Genomic DNA, 19,353 nt, shown 5'->3' with positions numbered 1-19,353 from the left:
TATGTCTAAATGAAACAGATTATTGATAGCATATTGTTTGGATTGTCAATATTTTTTGCGAGTTTGATACTTGACATACTGTATATTTATAAAATCTTGTGTATGTATTGGTATGAATTATTTAAATCCAATCTAGTGTTTAGTTAATTGATACTACATCCAACAAAGATCAAAACAGCAACAAAAGCACGTATCGTTTTATATTCTTATGTGTTTTCCTTGATTTTAGTTTGTGTCCCTGATTTGTTTTCTCTCAATCGATTTATGACGTTCGAACAGCGGAATGCTACTGTTGCCTTTATTTATGTATCTTTTTATTCCTTGCTTTTCATTAGATGTTTTACTTCATATTTTACTTTTCAAAATATATTCTTTTAAGTTTTAAAGAGTGAAATTATGACTTGGGGAAATTTAAATTAATGAACCCCTCATTTCCTTGGTAAAGATTATAAAAGAATGGTCGTCCTTCTCATTTCTCTTTCTTGTTATGATATAAACAAAATTTTAAAAAATGAACGTAAATGAGGCGTTTTAGAATTATACAATTTTGGATAAGAAAAGAAAGAGGTTATACAAGCAATAATCGACGTGTTTATTTTTATTTTTTTTTACAAATTAAAAGCATGCATAACAAAATCATTGAATTACAACTAATGATTCACACAATAAAATGCACAACAGTTCTTGTCGAAACACCAAAATTAAGAAAGGGAAACAACATAAGGAATAGAAATTTTGTAACTTAGGCTAAAGTGAAAACATTCCATAGAAAAAGGAAGTGATTGATTTATTGTTGGTTGATAAACGTTCAGTGGCAAGTATTTCATGCATGCTTAGAACGTATATGGACGTTCCATTGTTTTGTATGGAAACAGAAATTTTGCCTTGAGTTGCGCAATGGTTATTACACGTTCAAAGAGCTTCCACACTCTTTACATGAGGCATCATTTGTAACGTCCCCATCCCGACCAGACATGACTGCGTACTTGTACAGCCCCAAAGCAGAACGGATGCCCCCTTTACTGCTGGTGTGAAGAAAACCAAAGTGATAATATTTCTATTCCCCAGTCGAACTTGGTGGTTAAAACAAAGTGAAGTGAATTTGTAAACTAGAATATATAAAAACAAACGTTTATAACCTTTTTGTTTTATTCTAGATCTACAAGACTATGGTGTATGTAGGAGTTATTTGCTGTAGCATCAGTTTGATTCTACTTATACCAGCATCTCTTACATTTATATGTCTAAGGTTTGTATCTTTTATGTACATGAAACATTCGGGAAAACTATCATTTAGCATCAGTTTTATTCTACTCTTTATCCACCATTTCCTACATAAGAAAATGCCTGTACCAAGTCACGAATATGACAGTTGTTGTCCATTCGTTAGATGCGTTTGAGCTTTTGATTTGACCATTTGATTAGGGACTCTCCGTTTTGCATTTCCTCGGAGTTCAGTGTTTTTGTGATTTAACTTTTTTTCATACCAGCATGTCTCACATTTGTATGTCTAAGGTTTGGATCTCTAACATTCAGGAAACAATGGGGAAATCCAACGCCAGTGTTCAATGTATTAAAAAATGACAATGTTACTATAGTGACATGATATTTGATCTGAGAGACATTGTTGTTTTAATGATGACTTCTAAATGGGTTTTAATTAAAAAAATGTGTCGATAGGTTTTTGTATCATTGGCGTTATTTTCACATCATATAGATATTAACAAAATAGATTGAATATGATCTGTGATTGTAGTAGGTACAATACTAGTGTAAAGAAAACTACAGTTTATTGATAATTAAATCGGATTGAATGGTCATTCACATTAAACCACTTCAGTACAGATGTATTAAGATACATGCAAAGATTCAGAACAACCTGCCAACGTCATAATGAGACTTATGCATTGACTAACATATCCAGACACAGGTTAAATCCATGTGTATCGACTGTGGGTTAAAAGTTTTACACCTGTTATACTATTATTCTGTTTATATTACAGACAGTTGAGAACTCAGAATAGAATTCGTCTTCATCTTTGTTTATTTTTATCTTTCATCCTGACTTGTGTAACAACATTGATCTGGGACATATTTATATACAACGATCGTCTGGACAATCCACCATCAAAGACTAGAATGCAGCAGAATACAGTAATTTATTAGTTTAAATTAATTTATATCAATGATAAACTAGGTTTTTATTCGCAATTAAGTACAGGTTGCAATACAATAAATGCCTGTCTAATTGTTATTAGCCGACTTACTTGAAGACATCAACGAAAGTGAAAAAAAAATTATATTTAATAACCAATAGATACGTTTAATTTGTTAATATATGTGACAACCACAAACGGAAATGTCTAAGATTTTCTGACTGGCACAATTAGTATCATAGATGTATATGGTAAAATAAATTAGTTATTTGTTTTGCATTTTTAAGTGTTACATTACAATTGGTAAAATAAATAATACGTTCAAATAAAAAGGTTGCCCATGTCATTTTCCTTTTCTTATTTAAGTATGAGAGCACTTGAAAAACAGTTTGAATATTAGCTATTCAACTTTTATATTTTCGGCTTTCCGAATACATGACCTTGATTGTACTTAGAGAAGGTTAAACACGTATCAGGTGGTCTTTGCATGGAAATCATATCATACGCTCAAATGGTTCTGGACGTTCAGTCACTGAGGAGACCAACACAGTAGCCAATGCTTCGATATTGAATATTTAAAATTATTCATACCGCAACTGTGCTAATTGTGAATCATAGTCGCTCTTTTAATCCTTGTGCAAATAAATTTTATGTTTTGAAACAATGCTTTTGCGTTCATACATGTTCTACGGTTTTATATTTCAATAAAGTTAAATTAAAATATGCGTTTAATTTCGAAATCATGATTATTGTATTAAATAAACGCATCATAGATACACGAATTTAAATTTTGTAGCGATACGCGTGCTTTGTCTTCAAAAGTCTCAGTGACGCTCGATTAAAAAATATAAAAAGACAAAATAAATTGAGAAGTTAAAGAGCATTGAGGACCATACATTCCGAATGGTTTTACCAAATACAGCTTATGTATGCTTTAATTGCGACAAAAGTGGCAATAGACGGTGTTGGTCGTTGTATTTAGACCCTTTGAATTTAAATGCTCTCCACTATTTAATTTTTTGGCTTTAGAATAAAATTGAGAATGGAAATGAGGAATGTGTCAAAGCGACAACGACCCGACCAAAGACCAGACAACAGCCGGAGGCCACCAATGAGTCTTCTATGTAGCGAGAAACTCCCGCATTTGGACTGAGGTGTCCTTCAGCTGGCCACCAAACAAATATGTGTACTAGTTCATTAATAATGGACGTCATACTAAACTCCGAATTATACACAAGAAACTAAAATTAAAAATCTTACAAGACTAACAAAGGCCAGAGGCTCTTGACTTAGGACATGCGCAAAATTGTCCATAAACGTTAACCTGTACTTGTTGGCGGTTAATCCGAAAGCATGTGTTGCACGAAATTTTTGAGAAAAAATAATCTTCATATTTTTACAGATAATTTGTCGTGTTTTATACACATTTAACAGATATGCTATTTCAAGTAACTATTTCTGGATGTTTTGTGAAGGGTATTACTTACACAAACTGGTGTTACATGCTTTTAAAGTACCAACAAATCTCGCTTGGTATTACATCGTTGGCTGGGGTGAGTAATAACTGTTAGCTTATACTTTGTTTTATCTAATAATTTAAAAGACCTTAGTGAACATTTCGTACTCTTTTATTTCTGAAAGTATACACCCGTTTTTCACTAAAAGATATTTGTCCTTTACGACGATGGTAACAATTCAAGTCGTTTAGTCTGGCTGGTAAAGTCTTATATATTGCTCATAATTGTTTTAATGACACGCATTTGTATACTGTAGCTGACATTTACATTTGAATATATGTACTAAATTCCTCTTGTAACACTATATGTGTCTGAGAGTTTATAATAAAGAACTTGCACTATAACACCTTGGTATTTAGATCGTATAGTCAGCTTCATCGACATTGTTCTGCTGTAATCCAGAAAGCAAACATGCAAATATATATTTATCTACAAAGAGTCCTGTTCTAGTTTTTTTGCTATCTATAATTAAGGTACCTTTGAAATCCTGATAAATTGACATTCGAATGTTTTAAATGTCTTATAAATTTTTTAACAACGATTTTCAATAAAACTTTGCGATTGGGTTTTATGTTTAAAAGTTCTTTGTTTAACCAAACATAAAGTATTTATGTGCTAATTAGCTCAATCTTTTTTTTAACATATGTGTACATAGTTGAGCACATGCAATTATGTACACTTCAACATTAGCCTTTGCTTTCTAAATACAATGGAACAAACACAAGTATGGATGGATAATGAATGGCGCAGTGACTATCTCAAATATTATTTCGTTAATACAATATGTATCTGGCTTAAAAGTGAATTAAGCTACAATAATAAAGTCCATCAGAACAATACAAGATACACTCCATGACAGAATCTTGAACAGTGTCACATTCTGTATGAAAATATTTTACAAAATAAATACAACACATTCAAATAATATTGATACATACTATATGAAAATTTGAATAGAAATATTTTGGGAAGAACAAAATTAACGTCTACCTATATATATATTGCGTGTGTTCGTGTGGTCACTACCAAGTCCTCGTTAAGTAAAAATTCGTGCAATTAGCTTATATATTGACCATTAAACCTGTTAACGACAGTACCTGTACAACTTTTATAATTTCTTTCAAATTCATTCCGTATACCGCACACAAATTCATGTCTTTAAAGAAAACAAAATATTTAAATAATATACCATGCAAAAAGTAGTCTAATTGTTATTAATGAAAAAACATTATCATCTATTATTCATATTCCAATAATTAGTATATGCCTTAAAGAACAATCGATATTTATAAGTTCAATAAAATGTCTGCATTCAATATTCGAACAGAAATTATAACAGAAATGATAAGGTTTATTACACTTTGGAATGACGTGCAATTCTTCTTTTTTCTGGAATCAAATGAGGTTGCATTTGATCTAATAAATTATTTTAATGTCGGCTCTTTTCCATTATTAAGGTGTATGACTCCTTCTGTAGCCATGTGAAATACGAAATGTTTAAAACAGCATTGGTATCAAACAAACAAAGATGATAAATAATATAAATGGTCCAGTTTGAACATATACCAAGTTGAAACTTCGTATAAAGCTTTGTTATTCATTGTTTCATTGCATTTAATAGAAAAAGAGGATTCTGTGGCAAATAAACCAAGATTTTTGTAGAAAATTCACAGACTTTAATATAGAGATGTTTGTTTCAAACTTTTAATCATAGATTACTCACTTGTTTAATATGATGTGTTATAAAGTCATAAACAACCTTTAAATCCCTCAAAAAACCTTGTGCTGAGTCACTGAGGTTTAGCGCACCCTAGAATGTGTACTTGAATTGGTCCATATTTATATTTGTATACACCAATATTTAGATTTATAAACTTGTTTTAAGGAAATCATTACTAGCACTGCATGCAATAATCCTCAATTGATCAAGCACCGTATTGGAAAATATGAGAGTACAAGGGGGAAATGCTACGGATTGGTTTATTTTGTGTTTTTTTTTTTTTTATAAAATTGCCATATATTTAGCATTGAATCAACACCAGGATACATGATCATTAGAACGGTGTTTTTTTTGCAAACTTGATATCATGGTATTAGCAAACAAAAATGATGTAAAAAAATAGCTAGTTTGGAAACATCAATTGAACATGGAATGGAAACACACAATTCTTAAAAGGCTAAATACTATTGACTATTGGTCAATAAAGACCATATATTAAAAGGGAAAGCAAATACAACCATAATGCAGTGTTGTCTATCCCGGTGGAACTTATCTCAATAAAACTATGAAGCAAATAATATAAATTGTAACATTTCACTCATTAAAATCCATACATATTTGTCATGTTAATATGTTGCACAATTATTCCTACATAATTTAACGTTTGAAAAACGAAATGTTCACGCATGTTTATTGCAGGAAAAAAATAGTCATAATTCCGATTTGTTACTATAATATTATTTATATTCAATGTCATTCAAAATTCATAATTTCAGGCGGGGCATTGACACCTGTTATAATTTACCTGATCATAAGATTACAAATAGCAGATAACGAGTATGTACATATAATGTTTATATCGGTATGACGTTATTTATATTCTGGTCAATTTATGTGTAAGGAGATTTCAAAGAAGTATATGATATTAATCGCCCATAGTCCATTTGTGGTATTATCATTTTGGTGTGACTTGGTACTAATGCATCCCGTCATTGTGCTATAGTCAATATTTGTATTCTTGTCTTTCATTTTGGATTATGTGCTTTGTCTATTTGGGATTTTGTGTTTCTTTGTTCACATATTTGATTGTTTTATAGTGACTAAGATTAAAACACCATGCCGACTGCTGTACCCTTACATTTGTCATTTTTACTTATGCCTGTTAGTTTTTCTCACTCATTGTTGTCAATATATTTAAATTCTACTGGCATACAAGTGAGAGGTTTAGCTAGCTATAAACCAGGATTATGCCACCATTATTACATAAGCAAATGCCTGTACCATGTCAGGAATATGACAGTTGTTTCAGTTCGTTAGATGCGTTTGAGCTTTAGATTTTGCAATTTTGCAATTTTGAGTTTTTCTTGGAGTTCAGTGTTTTTGTTATTTTACGTTTTTTTTATAAAAATATAACAATTATGCATAAAAAATTAAGGAATAATCGACAACCGCTGGCGATATTATTGACGAGAAACAAGTACATGAACGTAAACCGATGTTAAGTTCCTCCCATTATATATATAAGGCATTTTATTAACGACTATCTCAAATACAAAAAACAAAAATAACAGTAACAATTGCAACAATTGATAAAAAAAACCCATATACAATGACTGTAGCGTTATGTTTTCTGGAGAGAAAACGATGCATGCTTACTTTTATTCCGTTGATTAATGTCAACTTCTTTGAATTTTTAATGTTATTGAAAAATCGTAGAGCTTCGATGACATATACTGAGTTATCCGGAAGTTTCAATGTCCAAACCTCTGCTGGTTGACTATTAGTTCCGTATCCTGTGTTGTGTGATTGGCATGATTCAAGTTAAATGTTTTGTTTGTGAGTTTCCATATCCTAAAATTATATCAAAGTGCCAACGGAAAAGGTGAAACCTCTTCAAGTAATAAAATTGCCGTTGGAAAAGAGGAATGTGTCAAAAAGACAACTCTACCAAATGACAGAAAACCCCCGAATTCCACCAATTGGTCTTGAACACAGCTAAAAAATCCTGCACTTGGAAGCGTGATTCAGCTGACCCCCTAAACAAAAATGTTCGACCTTCGATAGTTCAGTTTTTTCTCTTTTGCGGTAACCAATTATATGTGTTTGCTTTCCTAACCTTGTACTACGATGTTACCCGATGAATTATAAAATTGGTATATGTGGTAGGATTGGGAACCATCAACGAGGATGTAGATATAAGCAACAGTAATTGGTATATGTGGTAGGATTGGGAACCATCAACGAGGATGTAGATATAAGCAACAGTAATTTATCAATGTTCAAATCTCATTCATATATTAAAAAGACAAATCAAGATAACAAACAAACAAACCGAGGACATCACATCCCAAAAGGAGCGTGACATGTTGCGTTGATAACGTAAGCGCCACTTTCTTCGCATTCAGCGCCCGCTATACGAATTCACACTCAGTTTGAATGTCCCAACTGGATTAGGATAAATGGGTTTAATAACAGATTAGACGACTTTTATGATATATAAAGATCTAATTAGTTATCAAAGGTACCAGGTTTAAAATTTAGTACGCCAGACGCGCGTTTCGTCTACACAAGACTCATCAGTGACGCTCATATCAAAATATTTATAAAGCCAAACAATTACAAAGTTGAAAAGCATTGAGGATCTAGAATTCCAAAACGTTGTGCAAAATACGGCTAAGGTAATCTATGCCTGGGATAAGAAAATCCTAGGTTTTTCGAAAAACTGAGTTTAGACTGATGAAGTGTCGTTGTTCATCATAACTCAGTTGGAGCAATTTTCCTGTAATAATCATATTAACAAGATAATTCCAGCACCATGTTATGTGCACACACTGGAATTATATCTCATGTTTTTTTGTTTTGTTTTGTTTTTTGTGTTTGTTTTTGTGTTTGTGTTTGTTTTTGTTTTATGTTGCTTTGATTTGAGTTGATGATATATTTGATTGCTTTTGCAAAAATTTATAAACTAACTTCTTTGATCATACAGAAATCAAGTAAAATAAAAAACCTCATTAATTAATATTTTTACAAATGTTTCGCTTTTATTTTATATGTTTTAGATGTTGGGTAAAAAATATTGGGATTTATGAGTGGATTATTTACATCCCCAACCTACTTTGCATATTGGTAAGCATATTTAAATGTGTCTATGATAATCAATAACATTTAAAATGCACATGTTGCACGATTATTTGAACCTTTGTCACCATTTCGTCGTTATTCTAGCAACAAAATAATCATTCAATTTTTCGTAAAAGCATCGTGTTTCATATGTGATCACTATGCTGTCGATTCCATGAACGATAGAGATAAAAAAAAATGTAGTTTCTTGTTTGACTAATACTTCAAATATCATATTTTGAATCTTTGCTAGTTAATTATGGAGAGTCCCTATATAATATAAAACAGTGTTGGCAGATATTGTTGGAACATTTGTTTCTATTAACCAATGCCAGTCAGACGCCGACGAGAAACTTAATACTACATTATAATAATATGTATGGGATAATTGTATGTACGATATGTCTTCCTTTAAGGAAATCTGAACCATTTTAAATTTTAAGAAATGATCCAAAGTTCCCTTGAGTGTAACTAAAGTACATATTCATCTGATGTGGAGACAAATTATATCTTTAAGTTTTTTTTTGTTTTTTTTTTAACTCTTAATGTTTTGAAAAAACGGTGGTCGGTGTTTTAAAATAGAACCCCGTTTCGACAAAGCGGTTTTCTTAACAAATGTTGTGACCTTGATGGAGTTTGGTTGATCAATATATCTTCTAGCATGATTCGTATTTCTCAATTTAATTTTTTTTTCTATTGAATATTGAATATAATAGGACATGCGGTGAAATCATATTAGAACCCCTGAATTGACTTATCTGTATGTATTTACCTTCATTTTGGGATGTACAATTACTTGTCAATAAGAAGTAAACAAATTTTATGCTGCCTCTTTTCCAGTATCTATAAGAGATTATTTAATCAAATTTCAGATGACATATTCAAACATCCGTCACATATGAGAATAAATATTTAGTAAACTAATTTGGAACTTCTACGCGAATAAAACAGAGCCTGGTGATTATTTTGTTAACCAACACCCATTAATGTCACCCAAAATATGTTATATTTGTCCTTACAGATGAAATTTTAACTTTAACTTTGTCTACTATGTAGTATATCACAGTTACGTTTTCAGTAATTCTTTTGGGAATATAGAGAAAGCTATTCAGAACATTGAAATTGTATCATAAATTGACAAGAGTGTTGTGAAATAATCTCACAGTTTTGTGATAGTTTAATTGCTATACTCTTGGGATAAGTAAGCTAGAAGAAAACGTGGAAAAAATTAGTAAGAATAATCCACGAAAAAGAATAAAAGTCCATAAGTCCATTCTTGGCCCATTAACTAGTATATATAAACATTAATAATATCTAATACTCCCAGACAAAAATAAAAATATCCCTCGGGACAGCTGCATCTATAATTTAACATTATTAAAAGTTTATGATCTTTCATTTATATTCAGAACTATAGTTTTATTGCAAAATTGGTAATTTCATTTACCTGAATAATTCTTTCTGCTTTTGTCTGTTTTATGGTCGGGTTGATGTCTCCTTGACACATTTCCCATTTACATTCTCAATTTTATTTCAATTTTAATATTATTTTTCAGATGAACGTGGTATTTCTGTGTAGTATTCTCAAGATTCTCTTAACGGGGTTACAGAATCATCCAAATGAACCCAGCAATTTTAGGTATACATATATAGAAAAAGTTGAATCACAAAAATACTGAACTTCGAGGATAAATTCATAAAGGAAAGTCCCTAATCAAATGGCAAAATCGAAAGCTCAAACACATTAAACAAATGGATAACAACTGTTGAATATTATAGCTAATGCCAGATTCCCAATTGCCTCTTATTTTTAAAGAATGTCAAGAATGAATAATTAGAAAAATTATTTGTCAGACAGACAAATTATGATCATGTAAAATTAAGAATATTAATAACGTTATTCTTAATTTTACATGATCTTAATCGACATGATCTAATATCTTTTGTCTGACAAATATTTCTTTCTAATTTTCATCTTCTTATGTTTGTTTAAAGAATTACAAGTAAAATTAAAAACCAATTGTTCAGAGAACAATTGAAAGTCTTTCCACATAGAAGAAATTTTTATAAGAAGATAGTTTCTTCATACTGATGCGATAAATAATGGTTTAATCATATTTTTGAGTGATATAAGGGAGTTAATATGCTCCTTCCGGTGAAATAAATGTCACTTCCAGTCTCATATGATGGCTTCTTTCACACTGATTCCAAAAATATATAGTTTCTATATACTTTTGTATGTAGAATGGGAGATAATTGGCCACTTCCGGTTTGTTGGAACTAATTTTTTAGTCTTCAGTAATCAGTTTATGTATCTATATGACAAAATATATGGATTCTGAGTTCTTTTATATGAAAAAATTGCAAAAAAGGCTACTTCCGCTTTTCTCAAGGTGACTTCTGGTAGTCATTTTTCAAGGTCATTTGTCACCTTTAACTTTTGTACAAGGTCAAATGCCTTTATAATGAACTTAGTTGAAGTTATTATCAAATAACCTCATATCAAGACATTTCAGGGCACCAACTCCTATAAGATGCCATTAAATTGTATCAGACTTAATGTAGCATATCTTCATTACAATAGCGCAAACATTTTGCACTTGGTCTTTTATATGTATCTTTCAAAGTGTCTGAGAAAATGCAAAAACAAGCAAAAGTCACAATTGAGAACTTGACCTTGACCTTTGACCTTGACCTCATTTTCTAAGTTAGGACCTAGGGATTTCAAATAAAAACATTCCAGGGTAATACGGTTAACTGTTTATGAGTTAAAAAAACATACCGACAAATTTATTTTGTAAAGGTAGATAACCCCTATAAAATTTCATCGAATCGCTTTGATCCAAATAAGCCAATATTCCTGAGGATGTAATGAACAAGTTAGAAAAAGAAATTTGTCGATATCTCTTTTTGTTACAAAGGAGATGCACTCACTTGATAAACAGTGAATAGGGAGATAACTCTTACAAAGAAAATGGTTCGGCTTTGCAGGTTGAAATTTAAAAGCGCATAAACTATACGATACAATACAAGAAATATATAAGCGACATATTGCGAAAAAAAAATTTCAGAAGTTGGCGGGAAAAAAAATAATAATCAGAAGAAATACAATAAGTCTTTCCACAGAAAAGTGGAAAGACTTAATAATTACCTAATATTGCGTCGTAATTTATTCGAAGTCATCTAAATGAAAGGCGGAAGATACAAATGGAATATTCAAACTAGAAGTCAAAAACAAAATGACAATGCCATGACAAAAAAATATCAAAATACTAACAACAGTCCACCAACCACAACATGGAAAACTGGAAAAAAAACTAGAAAAAACAAAAACCTGATCAACACAAACTCCACCAAAAACGGGGGCCATCTGAAGAATGGTAATAAAATCCTATTCCACATAAGACACTAATTTTGTTACTCTAATAAAATATTCTGTTATGTAATATCTGATAATTAGCCGATTCGTGAGCCATCGGTCATGTAAAATTTCTAACTCTGAAAATTGACCGACTGTGAAACAACAAATATTTATCTTTCGTAAAAAAAAATATAAGAAATACTTGTTATATTTATGACATCTTGTTAGCAGCTGTTTTTATTCTGATCTTTTAAGGTTTGTCAGTAGGAAAATATCAAATATACAAGGAGTTTCCTTTCGTTTGGTGTATTAGAGCTGTTGATTTGAATCATTTGATACAGAAATTTCTGTACTGAATCGGTAATTTTTGCTATTTTGCTATTTTGATTGTTTAGGTATGATTGACTGCGTGATCGATTTTAATAATTTCAAATTCATTTCAGACGTGGGATCAAAGCAACATTCTTACTGGTACCATTATTTGGTATTCAGCTTTTCTTTATTATCTACCGACCTCCAGAGGAAACAGCATACAGATTTCCGTATGAAGTAATTTCAAAATTCATTATTGATTCTCAGGTAAATTAAATGTCAACTAGACTAAAGATGTATGTAATGTTTCTCAACTAAGATATCTTAATTTTAATGTATACGAATTTTAACACTTATCAGAAATAAAATGTATAAATAGTAAATAATAAAAAAAATATAATTGACGGATTGAAAACACTCTTTGAATTTGCTAGACTGTAATTTATCAGTAAAGATTTCTCAACAGTTATGGCAAAATAAACTTTAGTTTTGTACTCTGTCTAGACTTCCTTTCGACAAGATTGTCATTACTTTCGATTAAATTCCTTTTTTTTTGTGCCGATCGGGCGATGTTTGTGGTAGGTTTGACCCTTTCACGTATAAAATTGCTTGAAAGATATCATGGTATCCTCGTACTTCTACTGATAAGCAACCACGAATGTCATTAACCCTGCGAAGTTATGGTAATTTAATATTACTTTACATACCATTTAAAGACATCATTTTTGTTAAGAAAAAAAAAACAAACTTGGTACTTGTTTTTATATAACTTTAAAGAACAACACGATTAACGACTGCTTGAAAATACAGAAGACCCTCCTTTTCCAGGCTTTAACAATGTTGGTGACTCTTTTTCAAATTTTTCAGTGCTGTTCACGATGAAAAGAAACGAAAGACTGTTAAATTAGCAGCATTACTTAACATAGTTAAATGAAAATAAAAATTAGATAAATTTGAGGAGTTTAATTTTAAATGAGACTAGACAGTAAACCTAATTTTCCTTCAGAACGTGCTGACGGTAAAATGACAGAAAAGAAATCATAAGTGTACATTTAACTTGTAGATTATTATATACTTGATACTTAGAACAGAGAATATGGATTGAAGAACAAATGATTTGGAAAAGATGTTAATAATTGAAAGGCGTAATCTCATCTATGTATCATTTTATTTTCTGATACCTCAATAATTAATAAAACTGGTTACCTATTCCTCACTGAAAGTACTGCAACTTCAACTGTTAATCCAATGGTCTTCATAACAAAGAACTGATTAGAAAACAGTAAAATGTATTATATTCAGTTTCCCAATGTATAGAAACAATCCATTCAAATATCATATTCTTTGTTTCAGGGAACAATAGTATCGCTGGTCTTTTGTTATATGAATTCAGAGGTAACAATTTCTTTTTAAATTACCAATGTATGTTAGTCAATAGTTATCAAAGGTACCAGGATTATTATTTAATACGCCAGACGCACGTTTCGTCTACATAAGACTCATCAGTGACGCTCAGATTAAAAGAGTTATAAAGCCAAACAAGTACAAAGTTGAAGAGCATTGAGGACCCAAATTCAAAAAAAGTTGTGCCAAATACGGCTTAGGTAATCTATGCTTGAAATAAGAAAATCCTAATTTTTTCGAAAAATTCAAAGTTTTGAAACAGGAAATTTAAAAAATAACCATATAATTGATATTCCTGTCAACACCAAAGTGCTGACTACTGGGCTGGTGATACCCTCGGGGACGAAACGTCCACCAGCAGTGGTATTGACCCAATGGTGTAAATAGTAATCAAATTTAAAACGCCAGACACGTAAGTCATATAAAAGGTAGAACTATGATGTTGTCTCGTTACGTTTGAGCAAAGCAATAGTAAGAGACGGGTGACAATCAAATTCGCCGAAATCGTTTTAAAATATCCAACCAGGAAATAATAATAATCACTAGATATAAACTACAAAAAGTCCTTTATGTTGAGTTTGGAATGCATGGAAACATGTATTTCGAGTCCCATTCAACGATAACAATAAAGAACAAACGACTGAAACGTTCAACACATAAAACACTAATGCGAAGAACATTGCCAAAATTATCTAAATTAATAGCCAAGCCAATATTTACGAAGAGGAAAAAAAATCTAGGATTTATATAGATGTGAAATGCCATACATACATCTTCACTTTTCCCGAAAAAGAACACAAACGAGGAAGTAAACCTAGCTAATCTTGGCCTGAGCTGGAAATTTTCAGACAAAATATATACATTAATTACCTTGGTATTTGAGCTGTAGTTTTTCTACGCACAATAAAGAACTTCTGTGTAAAACTATACTTTTAGAAAGATAAAATCCATTTACATATTAATTTCAAAATATATGATTGGTTAACAGTGTGAACAATAATCCTTTGGATAGCCACCATCTGGTACACTCGAGAATAAAAGATTTAGTAAAGCAAAATAAAACGCTGTATAACCTTTTATTATGTAACCTATCGTTTCTTGTCCACTTACTGATTCAAAATTGACATTACCTCCCATGTTGTTATCGAAAAAGATATGCTAACCAAGAAAACTATACTCGTACCGTGAAAAAAATCCCATGTTGTCAGATACTCCATTTTCTAACGGCAATTGACAAAGGTACAGAGAGGTAGATATAATGACTAAACATGCAATGCTTTTAAAAATATTTATAGATATTGATATAAGAAGATGTAGTATAATTGCCAATGATACATCTATCCACCAGAGTTTAAATAAGTTAATTAAGGGTAAGCATAGGTCACCGAATAGACTTCAACACTGAGAAAATCCAATACATTAAAGCTGTATAAGAAATATACTTTACTTAACACAAATGATCAACAAGACACGATCTACAAATAAATAAACATTGCCATAATAAGACGTCGACTCTCTATTGGAGTTCTTAAAATTATGTGACACATTTACTAATATTTAATTATTATTTTTTTGGGGGGGGGGAGGGAGGCATTTAATCTTGAAGATTGAAAAAAAGTTAGATTATTTTGTGTTTTTATTTTTGTGTTTTGGGCAAACACTAAAGAGTTAGAGAAAGGATGTCAACTGAAAAAGTTATGAACAATACAAGATTAACAAAGCAAAGACTTTTGTCATAAATCTTGAACTAGTTCACAAAATCTTGAACTAGTTCACAATGTATGAAATGCACATATAACTTGGTAAGACACACGTGCTCTATAGAGAATTTAGGTTGTCAGTTTGTTCATCTGTTTTGTTGTTCTGGTTTTGTCTCGCTAGGATGTTTTCCTCATGTGACGAAACATGGATTTTGTAATCACAAGGCACTCTGTATCTCTTATGCATATGATTTTCTTGGTAACCTCGAATAAACTCTTCATACAATTTCATATTACGTTGCACACTGGTTCAATGTATTTTTACTTTAATTAATTTCAATCATATCTGAACTAAGTGTCGTTTTGTTGTTGGGATGTACAAGTACCCGGTCAGGTCACGTGTTTTTGTTATATGTACTTCAACTTGTATTCATCTGATGAGTTAAGCCCTTTTCAACTAATTCTTATGTGGTACTGGTACACTACTGTCCCAGGTTAAGGAGATGGTTGGGATCTCGCTAACATGTAAAAACTCGCCACATCTGTATGTATGTGCCTGTCCCCAGTCAGGAATCTGTAATTCAGAGGTTGGCGTTTTTTTAGCACTGTGTTACATATTTCATTTTCGTTCCTTTTGTTTGTGCATTAATTTGGTAGTTAGTTTTCTCGTTTGAATTGTTTAACATTTTTGTATTCGGGGCCTTTTAAAGGGGCACTAGCTGTCAAATTCATGGTCACCGATTTGACTCAAACTTTCATATTTGATTTATAATAATGTAAAACATTTATCCTAACTACCAAAAGTCTAAAATAAACAATTTACAGAGCATCGGGTAGATAATATGAAGGTTCGTTTCGTGTGTATTTTAGTCCAGACGCCATCTAATTAACTATCGATTTGACCTCAGATGACCATATAAGCGATGTAAACATAAATAAAGATATGAATAGATTAAACCAACACGTGCAATAGGATTTTTTTTTAGGTCTGTTTGAGTTTATTTTATAGATTAAAAATATATGTGTCTCATTGTTTTTAACCGTATAAGAGTGATTTTATATGGATCGAATCAGTAATCAAATGATTTACCGTAGTTTCACTTTCATTGTTGACATTCTTTTTCTTTAAATAACCAGTACACGTACAATGGATGCGTTGTCAATCTCTAGCAAGGGGTTAAATTGAAGTTCACATGAATACGGATTTAATGAGGTCGACTAATTCACTTGCAAGTGAATGAGTAATTATCAATGTTTCTTCGCTTAATTTGACAAAATTGAACCATTTTGGATGCAATAAGCGAATTATTATTTCACTATTTCACTTTCATTATTGATTGAACAAAAAAAAATTTACTTCAATTTTTTATATATCTCGTAGCTAGTGCCCCTTTAAAACAGACTCTGCAGTATGGCATTAAAGGCCGTACGATGACCTATAGCTGTTAATCTCTATATCATTTGGTCTCTTGTTGAGAGTTGTCTCATTCGCAATCACAGCATATATATCTTTTATTTTTATGTATAGTAGAGAATAATCGAATGAACTAAATCTCTTTGATGAAATATTTATGTCAGATGTATTAGATTATATTTGAAACAAAGTAACTACTGTAAGTAATATTATATATTGATGAACGAATTGTTTGTTAATTAATTATGAATACATTTTGCATGACAATTAATATGTCCTGAGAGAAAAAAAAACATTCGATAGAAACAAACAAAAAAAAAATAACTATAACTTAATAAACATTGTCAACCGAAAATTACACAATTATTGTAATATTTGTGATAAATGTGCTAATGCTCTGAATATTCTAAATTTTATTTGAACTACAAACAGTATTAAACTTATTTCTGTTTGATACGTAGCTTTTTGTAAATTATCTGAATCAAAGCGTAGTACCGATAGGATCAATAAAATACACAACCTTACCACAACTGATTATCAGACAAAATATATACATTATAAACATTTATAAACCAAGGAAAACACTTTTAGCAATAATGTTTGTTGCAAGACAGAGTTAGATATGAAAAGATAAATTAAGTTATCAACAAGAATGGACATAGATCATCGATATTAAGCATTATCTGTGCAGTAGACTTCCATGAAATATCTTCATATAAATCTAATCTTATTTTTTTAATTTACCATAATAACATAAGGGACATGAAAATAATAGACAACTTTCAATGACGTTTGGTGCAAACATGTTTAACCAAGAGACTGACTGACTACTTTATCTTGCTGTGTAATATATGTTACTTTTTATTTTACTTTAGGTACATTCATCATTGAAATATTGTTGGCATGGCACTGAACTACCCTGTACCCGTGGAAACCAAAGAGACTTTGTGAACAATTTTTCTGCTAGTCACATATCACTAACAAATATTCGTTCAAACATTCAAATGAATGGATATAACAAAGCTTTTCAACCCAAGAAAGCTATCAAAATAGATGACAAAACACACGAATATGTATTTGCGTAAAACAACAACTGTTCAGGCACTGTCAATTGTCATTCTCATTTTTTTTTTATATGCCTTTAAACCGTTTGTTAAGACATAAATCATATCACTGTTTTTGATTTATTCTAAAAATTGTCACGATTAATGAAATCTAATCCAAGGTTTATTTACCAACCACGATTTTTAAGGCTATGTAGAAAACGAAGATATAACATAATAAGAAGAAGTAAAACATATTAGACAATGTAGAACAGTAGAATGAATGAAAAAAAACACCACCAATTAAACCAGGGTTAACATTACTAAACCAAACTAGTGAAAAAATGGTATGAATTATATATGTAGTATATAATAACAAACCGGTCAATAGAATACCTATTGAACATCGATGCTCATTCTCTTATAAAATATATAAATTCATATTTGATCAAACAAGACATTGTAGAAACGGTAACATTTATTAAAGCTATTTTATGGTATAGCAACAACAAAAGCTCAAACACATCAAACGAATGAACAAAGAAAAAAAAAGGATTAAAAAAGAGCAGTAACTACTGTTGCTATTACTGTCTAATGTTAGGTTTGACTGAGGGTAACTACTGTTGCTATTACTGTCTAATGTTAGGTTTGACTGAGGGTAACTACTGCTTCTATTACTGTCTAATGTTAGGTTTGACTGATGGTAACTACTGTTGCTATTACTGTCTAATGTTAGGTTTGACTGAGGGTAACTACTATTGCTATTACTGTCTAATGTTAGGTTTGACTGATGGTAACTACTGCTTCTATTACTGTCTAATGTTAGGTTTGACTGAGGGTAACTACTGTTGCTATTACTGTCTAATGTTAGGTTTGACTGAGGGTAACTACTGTTGCTATTACTGTCTAATGTTAGGTTTGACTGAGGGTAACTACTGCTTCTATTACTGTCTAATGTTAGGTTTGACGGATGGTAACTACTGTTGCTATTACTGTCTAATGTTAGGTTTGACTGAGGGTAACTACTGCTTCTATTACTGTCTAATGTTAGGTTTGACTGATGGTAACTACTGCTTCTATTACTGTCTAATGTTAGGTTTGACTGATGGTAACTACTGCTTCTATTACTGTCTAATGTTAGGTTTGACTGATGGTAACTACTGTTGCTATTACAGTCTAATGTTAGGTTTGACTATGGTAACTACTGCTTCTATTACTGTCTAATGTTAGGTTTGACTGATGGTAACTACTGCTTCTATTACTGTCTAATGTTAGGTTTGACTGAGGGTAACTACTGTTGCTATTACTGTCTAATGTTAGGTTTGACTGATGGTAACTACTGCTTCTATTACTGTCTAATGTTAGGTTTGACTGATGGTAACTACTGCTTCTATTACTGTCTAATGTTAGGTTTTACTGAGGGTAACTACTGTTGCTATTACTGTCTAATGTTAGGTTTGATTGAGGGTAACTACTGCTTCTATTACTGTCTAATGTTAGGTTTGACTGAGGGTAACTACTGCTTCTATTACTGTCTAATGTTAGGTTTGACTGAGGGTAACTACTGTTTCTATTACTGTCTAATGTTAGGTTTGACTGAGGGTAA

At 31.2% G+C, this 19,353-nt stretch overlaps 1 protein-coding gene across 1 annotated transcript; it reads left to right on the top strand.

Moving 5' to 3' along the window:
• The first annotated feature begins 1,166 nt into the window (after positions 1–1,166).
• On the top strand, positions 1,167–17,849 carry LOC143062489 (calcitonin gene-related peptide type 1 receptor-like). The gene is made up of 9 exons (XM_076234168.1): positions 1,167–1,249; positions 2,004–2,154; positions 3,559–3,709; positions 6,170–6,230; positions 8,453–8,519; positions 10,070–10,152; positions 12,318–12,453; positions 13,540–13,581; positions 17,580–17,849. The coding sequence occupies exons 1-9, from the start codon at positions 1,170–1,172 to the stop codon at positions 17,787–17,789; spliced, it is 981 nt and encodes a 326-aa protein (XP_076090283.1). The 5' UTR covers positions 1,167–1,169; the 3' UTR covers positions 17,790–17,849.
• Positions 17,850–19,353: the final 1,504 nt, after the last annotated feature.

The sequence above is a fragment of the Mytilus galloprovincialis genome, chromosome 2 (assembly GCF_965363235.1).
Source record: "Mytilus galloprovincialis chromosome 2, xbMytGall1.hap1.1, whole genome shotgun sequence".
NCBI lineage: Eukaryota > Metazoa > Mollusca > Bivalvia > Mytilida > Mytilidae > Mytilus > Mytilus galloprovincialis.
Note: the sequence above shows the minus strand (reverse complement) of the source record. Positions and strands in the feature narration are given on the sequence as shown.

Excerpts from the sequence above, each read along its gene's own strand:
- LOC143062489 (XM_076234168.1), top strand. The coding sequence starts at position 1,170 with ATGGTGTATGTAGGAGTTATTTGCTGTAGCATCAGTTTGATTCTACTT. Across the intron at positions 3,710-6,169 it reads GTATTACATCGTTGGCTGGG|GCGGGGCATTGACACCTGTT; the intron begins GTGAGTAATAAC and ends TCATAATTTCAG. Across the intron at positions 10,153-12,317 it reads AATGAACCCAGCAATTTTAG|ACGTGGGATCAAAGCAACAT; the intron begins GTATACATATAT and ends AATTCATTTCAG.